The sequence below is a fragment of the Gymnoscopelus microlampas genome (assembly GCF_963454915.1).
Source record: "Gymnoscopelus microlampas genome assembly, chromosome: 22".
NCBI lineage: Eukaryota > Metazoa > Chordata > Actinopteri > Myctophiformes > Myctophidae > Gymnoscopelus > Gymnoscopelus microlampas.
In genome coordinates this window covers 16,360,411-16,370,410 of record NC_139959.1, presented here as the reverse complement: position 1 = coordinate 16,370,410, position 10,000 = coordinate 16,360,411, and the positions used below count along the sequence as shown (strand labels likewise).

Genomic DNA, 10,000 nt, shown 5'->3' with positions numbered 1-10,000 from the left:
TTAAATGAGAGGCGGAGAGGCGCCGCGGAGAGGTCGCGGCCCCGGCCCGGTCGCGGCGACCGGGTCGGGGCCGCGACCCTGGAGGGCCCGGCGGCCGGGCCCTCCAGGGTCGCGGGCCGGGAGGCGGCCGCCTCCCTTGCCTCCCCGGACGCTCCGCCACTGTGTGTGTGTGTCTGTCTGTGTGTGTGTGTGTGTGTGTGTTATATAACTCCCACACAACATGCAATTATCCTTATGATGGATGCATGAATTTAAGTGCCGCCATCGCGGGAATGAGCAATCACGGTTTAAATGTGTATGCTGCACAACAAATTGCCTCATGGTGGACATTTAACTCGCAACTAAATAAATGTCCAAACTAAACTTTGCAAAAGAAAAATTACTCATGAATGAAAAATAAATTCAGTTTTAGTGCACTTAACAACAACATTTATCAATAGCTGAGAGAAAGCAGAAATGTGTGAACTTACATAAATAAACAATGTTAGTGCACACAGTAGCACCCCGCAGCATCTCTTTGTTTTTGGTTCCAATGAACATTTATTTAACACTAATGTATTATTCACATGAACACAGAAAAATGTTAGAAAAATAAAAATGGGTATTTTCTCCGCTTACAGTATGTAGATCTGCACTCTACTTATTATTACTAGTTATTTTATATGTAAAGAAATGTCTAAAAGTCATCTAAAAAGTAAACTCTGTAAAAAGAAAAACGTTCTATGAATAAAAAAAAGAAATGAGTCTCAGCTGAGTAGTTGGTGAGTCCGCCTGGGAAGCCAGAGGCCCAGGTTGTTCCGGGTTCGATTCCAGGCCAGGCCAGCAATGTGTCGATGTGTGTCCCTGAGCAAAACTCTTAACCCCTAATTGCTCCCCGAGCGCCATAGAATGGCTGCTCACTGCTCCTAGTAGTTATAGGATGGGTAAATGTAGAAGACAATGTGTGCATTGTGCAAATATACACTGACAGTGGGGACTATTCTATTCTCTATTCTACTCTAATGCAGATACCGGTATATATTCATGAGGGTGGGCATCAGCTGATGCCGATTATCTGAAAATGCCAGATACTGTATCGGCCCAACTAGCCACTTCATTATACAGCATCAAATCTCCTCGCCGAAAATAGCCGATACATGCGCTGTGAGTTTGTAGATCAGCAATTGTTTGTGTCATATGTTTGCGTATTTTCCCCAAATGTTCGTTCACCTACGGTATTTCAATATGCGCAGAATAGGGACACTATGATTCATGCGGTTAATCGTCACGTCACTCCTCAGCACTCACACGTTGGTGGTGAAGATGCCGTAGAGCAGCTCCAGCTCAGGCAGGTAGAAAGTGCCCTGCAGCTCGTTGTAGCCGAACGGGATCTCTCCCGGCCGGGAGCAGTTGAGCCGTGCCTTCATGAACGTGGTCCACGTGTCCTCCAGCAGAAAGCGGCCGCCGATGTCGTTCTTGCAGACACGGCCGGCGCGGGAAAACACGGTCCGGCCGCAGTCGTGCTCCACCGCATTCTCCCGGAAGAAGAAGTACGTGAAGTTGCCGATGTCATAAGAGGAGACAAAGTTGGGCTCTGCGGGTCGGAGAGAGAGAGAGAGAGAGAAAGGTGGGCACAACAGAGGGAGAGAGAGGAGAATGCAGGAATGAGTAAGAGTTATGACTGATTGACTTGAGTGGGTGTGCACAGCCCACACATCCACACACTGTTAGGTGATCGGTATTAATCCATTAAGACCGGGAACGCATCTGTGTCATTTTAAGATTCCTTTGGCTATTAAAAAATAGCAGATCTACAAGCGCATAGCGCCGCTATGAGCTTGTAGATCTGCCATTTTTTTTTAATCGTGAAAATTTGTGCAAATATTTAAATATATATATATTTTTTTAAAGGGAACATCCCTTTTATCATCATCCCAACATCCCTTTTATCCCAATTTTTAAAGAGTCCCCAGAAGCAAAGATTTGAGTTGCAAATGTTTGCTTTAAAACAATATATATATTCAAAGATTTGCACAAACTTTCACGATTTTCAAAAATAGCAGATCTATAAGCTCATAGCACGGACAGTATATCTGCTATTTTTGAATAGCCAAGGAAATCAAAAAATGACACAGATTCTTTTCTGGTCTAAATGTGTTAATAACCATGGGACGCGTTATGAATGGCTTTGTGTGGCAATAAGAAAACTCATTTTTCATTCCCCAAACCTAAAGGTTAGGATGAGAAATGACCAAAACAAGGTGCAGTGTAATAGCGTTCGCCTCTATCTTTAAACAGGCGACCCTAGCGACATCATCATCGCAAAGGTGTTCATCTTTAATGTATGACATTATTGGATCTAAACCGCACACTTAATTCTCACTGACAGTGATTTAATTCACTTTTAAATGAAAGAGGAGCTTTCCCATCATGATTCTCATCCCAACCGCTCACCCATACCCCCCACCCCCGCAACTTTGGACAGCAGCACAGGTAGGGAAAGAAAGAAAAATCAATTCCCCATAAAATTAGTTATTAAGCTTTTATAAGAGGGTTCTGCATAGCAGCAGAAGGGGGATGACTTTTAAATGTATTTTTTCAATTCAAATGAGACTCAGATAATAGTCTTTGAATGACAAGATGACCCACTCCCTCTGTAGACCCTCAGCCAACTAAAACCGTTCTTCAATCAGTTATTTGTTCCAGGCGGGACACTGGTTGAACTGGCCAAGATGCACATTTGTTTTTCAAAAACACAATTTTCCCAACGCTTTGTTATTGCTTGTGCAATCTTTTGGCTTAGAGAAAAGGACAAAAGGCAATTACAAGAGAGACACCTTTACCTCTCCTCTTCACTGTAAAGCAGGTACAATCACTCTGTTTTACCACCACTTTATGACTCTGTATATTCCAGCATTTCTCTGTAACATCTAACACCCTGGGTGACTTCCTGAGTAGCAGTCCACTCACGTACTGACAGTCTACATTAAATTCCCATTCAATCTCTGAACGCATCTGTGTCGTTTTAAGATTTCTTTGGCTATTTTTGGAGGGGAAATCGTGAAAATGTGTGAAAATCTTTGCTTCTGGGGGTCCTTAGAACAAAATATTTTGAGATGGGGAGGGTCTGTGGACAAATACATATCATTTTTGGGTCCTTGACATGAAAAAGGTTTGAGAACCACTGATATTATAGCAACATAAGTTATTTTATTTTTTTAAACTGTTAGGATTTAGAAGACATTAATTGTGTAGAATCCCCAGAAGCAAAGATTTGAGTTACAAATGTTCGCTTTAAAATATATATATATTCAAAGATTTGCACAAATGTTCAAGATTTTTTTTAAATAGCAGATCTACAAGCTCATAGCGTGGCACTGAGTGCCGCGCTATGAGCTTGTATATCTGCAATTTTTTTTATGGCCAAAGAAATCTTAAAATGACACAGATCCCGTTCCCTTTCTTAATGGGATTAATACAGCATGTCTCTGGCCAGAAGTTCAAGGCCCCCTTACCGTTGAGCCACTTGGAGTTGTACTGGGCGGTGCGGAGCGGGGGCATCCCGCCCAGGCTGCGGTAGATGGCCGGGTCGCGGCCAGAGAAGTCCATGGCGGTGGCGGCATACAGCTCCCCGCTGGAGGTGATGAGGGCCGTGGAGTTGTGGAGCGGGTTGTAGGGACAGCGCGCCATCCCACTGATCTGGTCATGGATCTCCGTCAGGTTGGTCAGCTGAACATGGATGGAGAGAGTGGATGGATGGATAAATGGATGAATGAATGAATGAATGGGTGAATGTAAGCGTTGAGGGGGCGGAGGAGGACGTGGACGAGAGAGACGCATAAAGGAAAAGCCCGACGTCCTTGTTCGGTGGCCTAAGATAGCAGCTCTACAGTATAAGCCATACATGGGCAACTGGCGGCCCAGGGGCCACATGCGGGCCCCACCTTCACTTAATGCGGGACGCAGGTTAATATCGGAATACTGATATATTATTGATTTCAGCTGTTACAATTCCAAACATGTCCTTTTTATGTCCAATGTATTTGTATTTGAGTTCATAAAGTTAACGTAAGTATAACTAAATGCACTTTAAATTAAATAAAAATTGTACTTTTCAGGATTCCAATTCAAAAATAGCAAAAAGGTACGACATTAATTTACGAAAAAAGTTAAAATACGGAGATAAGAGGTGTCTGCTCACAACGTGTTGTGAGCTTACTGTATATCTGCTATTCTTCGGCGCGTGATGCACAACAACGTATAAATCAAGCCTAATGCTGCGTTCACACTGGCAGATACAAAAGATACGAAGATACAAAGCTACAAAGCATATTTGTCGCTCTAATAGCTGAAGTTGAAACCAGCTCAACCTTTTTTGTAGCTTTGTAGCTGTTGTAGCTCAGCTACAAAAGTTGGATGTATCTTTGTATCTTCATGTAGCTGTCTTCCATTGAAAATGAATGGTAGCCTGTATCTTTGTAGCTGCCGGTGTGAACGCAGAGAGAAATTATGCAACGAGATGTGAAGCAGCACAGAGAAACCTCAGTAATCTTACACCGGAAAGTTAGAAAATTACCCATAGGCCCTAGAGTAGACAAAGTTAGTATGCATCGTATGTACACAGTAACGCACCTTGACTATAAATACCCACGCAAACGGACTGGTTTAGATCCTTGCGGAGTATAGTCATCTGAGTTAAGAGATTAAACAATGAGCTGTGAGTTACTGGAACAGAGCTCCTCTTGAGATTTCCAGTTTCTACTGATCACTGCATAAAACTTAAAATGTAGCACAAAAGTGGCAAAGGGCAGCATTTACATGCAAACCAGACACGCCTGGTAATGTGCTGTTTGCCTTTGCAGATACAGTATGCAAATAGAACGGTGGTAAAAATATCTTGTCTCATTATTACTTGTTTTGTTTTGTACACACCCCAGTTACAGTATACTTGCAAAATCCCACGGATTGTCAGTCTGTCTGTCTCTCTCATGTACGCACGCACGCACACACGATAGTTGAACAAACCCGCTGGCAGCGGTATCTAGTCAACATATTTGGAGTCATTAGCACACAGTAAACACAAAACAAACACATAGGGCTCAAGTCCACAATTGGAAAGAAACTAACCAAAAGTTTCCTAAAGTCAAGTAAATCTACCAGATGAAGTGCTTCTTCCGCAGTTTGGTTTCTAATGATGGGACAGAGCATCCATCTGTTTGTCTGGCTAAACCATCAGCATACCACATCACTGAGAAGGGCCCCTGCATTTTAATCATGTCGCTCGACAAGACATGCAGCCGTCTTTCACATTCCGCCTTTGAATTGGAAGCCAAATCCAGTTCTCCGCATTTAAAAATAACGTTACAGCATGACCAGTGCTGAGCTCTGACACAGCATTACTTGTGCCCATTAAAAATGACTAAAAAGGGGGGAAAAAATAACTAAAAAAAAGAAATGGGTATAGCTCACTGACCCTGCCTTTAAAATTGAAGACGGGAATATAGCTTTTCTTCATCCGAGATGTAATTTGATTTTATGGTGTGAAAGCAAACACAGTAATGTGAGCTTAACATATGGTTTCTGTTTCCATCTGCCAGTTTCTGAGGGTAAATGTACTGTACAGTATTCCACAAAATAATGCAGATGGCTTGTTGTGATGCAATGTGATACCCTTTTACATCTAAAAGAAATTCGAGCATATTATCACTGTCGGGCAGAAATCCTGTAACTCCATTTATCTTTTCATGTTTTAATAAATGAGTGCCCTGTTTTATAATTCATTGAGTATGTAAAGTAGTGAAAATAGCCAATCTTCAAGCTTGCGGTGCAACACATTGTGAAAATATGGACACCAGGTTGAAGAGTCTGTCTGTGGGTTTTTACATATTTAACCAAAGAAAATAATTAACAAGAGCTTATGAGCTTACAATAACTACATTGGATTCATTGGAACACAGGTTATTTTTTCCATTTCCTTACACACAAGGTTAGAGACAGTACCATCCTCTCAAGATCCTAAACACGTCTAACATTGACCCACTCCCTGACCGTGGGATGCAATTGCAGTTCTGTGAATAACAGGTAGATTCTACTTCCTGACAGGATGCCAGAACCCATTTTAAAGCAGCAATTGGGTAGAAACGGGGCTACTTTATATCCTGACTTCCCGGAACGGGTCAATTCGGATCAAGGGTTCCGTCAACTCCTGCCACCCTCTGCTCCGGTCCAACCGAATGAAACAGAGCGGGCCCTGTCTGTGCTCGCTGGCCGGTGATGAAAGGCCGGTATTGACGGAACTCCCTCCATTGGCCGGGATAGCTGTTTCTGGGTCAATTGGATCTTTTAGAAATCATCGGAGAGAGGCGACAGAGGGAATAAATAGATAGTGTGACTAGACTGGATCTACCATGCATATTAAGGCAGCAGGAGTGAAAGTCTTCTCTATCCAAAGCCCATGCAGCTGCGTTACTAGGAGGACACTGGAGTGACTTTAGCACTTGAATGCCTCTGATTGCTTCTTTATGGAAAGAGATGCGCACGGCTAGAGCGGCCACTGTCACAGGCAGCTGGGTGCTATGGCTGTGCTTCACAGCTCAGAAACGATTGTAGCTATTGAGCACATTTTCTGTTACCCAGTATTAAAGGGCGATATGGTGGTGGGAAAAAAAACTTGATTTAAGTGCAATTTAAGATCTATTATTGGGTTGGATTTCCAATTTTCCATACTCCATGATCCGTGGCCATATGACAAAACCAAGGAGCTCGTGCTTATCAGCATGAGCAGAATGTAAATGTATAGTCACAGTTAGGTCTTCTGCAATAGGGGCAATCTGCATGGGCATTATCCCAAGCCTCTGCCTTGTGATCCTTCTCTGGACCATCATTATCAACTCCACTACTATCACCACTGTTACCGTCACCACTGTCACCACTGTTAAAATCACCACTATCACTACTGTTCATCATTATCATCATCAATATCTATAGAAACAGTCCGCACTCACAAGGTGAATTTCATTTGAATTTTTTTATTTACTGCATCAGCGTTTGAAACGTTGATGAAGGCCTGAGTAGCCGAAACGCGACTGTTTGTCATGACTGTTGCTGCGGTAAATTAAAAAAATCAAAGAAGATTCACCTTGTGAGTGCGGACTGTTTCTATAGACCAGGAGTTCCCAAACCTTTTAGCTCAAGATCCAAAAGCAAAACCAGACGTTTGCCCGGGACCCAAACTAGTAAAAATAGTAGGGTTGTCCGATATTGGCTTTTTTACCGATAACCGATATACCGATATTGTCCAACTCTTAATTACCGATACCGATATCAACCGATACCGATATATGCGGGGATTATTGTGATTAGGGTAAGCTCAAATTTCATATCACACACACCATATACAGTAAGAACTCCTGTAACTTATTTATAAAGCCAAAAAAAAAAAATATTTTTTTTTTTCAAAAACCGATACCGATATTTTCCCGATATCAATTTTTATGCTAATATCGGCCGATAATATCGGACATCCCTAAAAAATAGCAGATCTACAAGCTCACAACGCTATATGGGGGTCCTTGAAAATAAAACGTGGACTCCTAATGTGTCATAGTTTCATAGTAAATCCGTGTCATACATATTCTGAAGAAAACCTGGAGAATGACATTCAGTAATTGAGTCTTATGATCAAAATAAGAACATTATAGTGTTAAGTAAAAAAACAAAATCTAAAATTTGCCTCGGACAAGGACAAGTCTTGCCACGGACACATCTGTCCATGTGCGGACACATTGATGACCCCTGACTATCACTACAGTTACCATCATCAATATCACCACCGTTTTAATCATCATCATTATCACCACTTTTACCAGGTGGAAGTGGGACACATAGCAGTGATCATACAGTTTAGTCGGCAAAGGTCGTTGTTTTTAGCCGGCTCTCTACATCAATCACCGCCATCTTTACCCTCATCAAGATCACCACTATCTTTACATCATCAGTATCACCAACATCTTTACTTCATCAATATCACCACCATCATCAATATCCTGCTATCTTTACTATCATTAAATCTCCACCATCATCAATATCCTGCTATCTTTACTATCATTAAATCTCCACCATCATCAATATCCTGCTATCTTTACTATCATTAAATCTCCACCATCTTTCCCATCGTCAAAATCACCAATATAATTACAACACCACCATTACCATTAGTATCATCATCGTTATCAATATTAACATCACTGCTATCATTAGCATCATCATCATTATCAATCTCAACATCAGTACCGTCAGCATCATCAATATCAACATCACCATCAACATTATGATTTACATCAATGGCAGTGCGTCTCAGAGGGAGGAAGTTCACCAGTAACCTTGCAGTGGTTATGAAACTAATTGGATATTCTTCCCCATTTCAGTTCATCCATCAAAGCTGTTAGGACTGCCAACAACTGATCCCAGGACTGTTGCAACTTTCCAAGCAATATCTCACACTATCGGCCGCACAGCGGGTAAATATGCCAGCGCTTGATAAAATACCACCACAATAATGTCGTGACATTTCAGCTATATGTATTTTTGCAGCAGTAAACAGCCTTTATGAGCGTGTGACCTTTGGGTTCATTGCTTTAGGAGAGAAAACAAATGTCATGAGTCATAGTGAACCTCTGCCTCCTTTTACTCCTCAACAATAGCAGAAGTAGCCTTGTATCAGAAATGGCCAAATCACGATAATAGGTAGGAGAGGATATTGTGACATTTGCAGCTCCTGGTCTGTTATTTCACTTCAGCCAGACATTTGTCACATTACAAAAAGTTTCGAGGTTGTTAGCACTGTTGGCTTTCTTAATAGAAACTAGGTGACAGCTGCGAGATAGAGCTCTATAGTTCCATTAATATAAAACCTTTTTTATCTCTCTCAATTTGTGACAAACAAAATAAGGGGAACCAAACAAAAACATCCCAAAGCTACGTGATTCAGAGCTAGACGTGTCAGGTCATTATACAACGGAGAGAGGAGAGGACAGGAAAACCCAACTATATTTAAGAGGACAAAAGCATGATTTAGATAAAGGGAGATCATTGAAAGAGGAAGAAGACAAGAGGAGATCAGATGGGATAAAGCATTGGTACTCAAAGTGGGGTCCGGGGACCCCCAGGGGTCCTTGAGGGAGTTCCAGGGGGTCCCCAGCTAAATGATAGATTAGGCACCAAATGGACCCTTATGGGTCTGTAACTCTGAGAGTGTACAAATGGAACCAAGTGGACCCGTTAGGGTCCATTTGGTTCCATTTGTACACTCTCAGAGTTAAATTGACATAGATTTTAATATATAAATTGCGGTCCAAGTGATAGAAATGCCATTAAATGGGGGTCTGTAGCCCTAATGCATGTCAAACTGGGGGTCCTTGAAATTAAAATGATTGGGAATCACTGCTAGAGCCGTAAAAAATCTTCTCTTATGGGGGTCCCTGGCATATCTTTTAAAATGGGGGTCTGCGGCCTAATAAGTGTCAATTTGGGGGTCCTTGACATGAAAAAGTTTGAGAACCACTGGGATAAAGAGGGGAAAAACAGAGAGAGATAAAGGTCGGATGACAAGGGAGCAAACTTTTGGAGCATGGAGTTGGTTTCTTACCGTTCGGTTGGTGCAAATGGGGGTGAAGGCATTGGTTCCACACGTAAACAGCCTGTTCCCATTCACCAGTAGCACTCTGATGTAGTTCTGACATTCCTCCTGTAGACACACACGCACACACGCGCACACACGAACGCACACGAACGCACACACACACACACACACACACACACACACACACACACACACACACACACACACACACACACACACACACACACACACACACACACACTGTCAGCATAGGTACCACTATGCAGTCATTACAGGGCAAGGCAGAGTGCAGAATTAGATGTAACAACACCAAATGAGACAGAATCAACTCCAATCACAGGATCTGTTGTGCAGAACATGGATAAAGGCTGACAGAGGCGA

General features: G+C 42.3%; 1 protein-coding gene across 2 annotated transcripts in view; it reads right to left on the bottom strand.

Moving 5' to 3' along the window:
* The window catches only part of sema5a (sema domain, seven thrombospondin repeats (type 1 and type 1-like), transmembrane domain (TM) and short cytoplasmic domain, (semaphorin) 5A), a 162,190-nt gene that overhangs the window by 73,466 nt on the left and 78,724 nt on the right, over positions 1-10,000 (bottom strand). For both annotated transcript variants that reach the window (XM_084048370.1, XM_084048369.1), the window contains 3 exons: positions 9,626-9,724; positions 3,495-3,708; positions 1,288-1,573 (listed from right to left, as the gene is read on the bottom strand). In XM_084048370.1, coding sequence (XP_083904496.1) covers positions 1,288-1,573; positions 3,495-3,708; positions 9,626-9,724 — 599 coding nt within the window. The remainder of the gene's footprint in view (positions 1-1,287; positions 1,574-3,494; positions 3,709-9,625; positions 9,725-10,000) is intronic.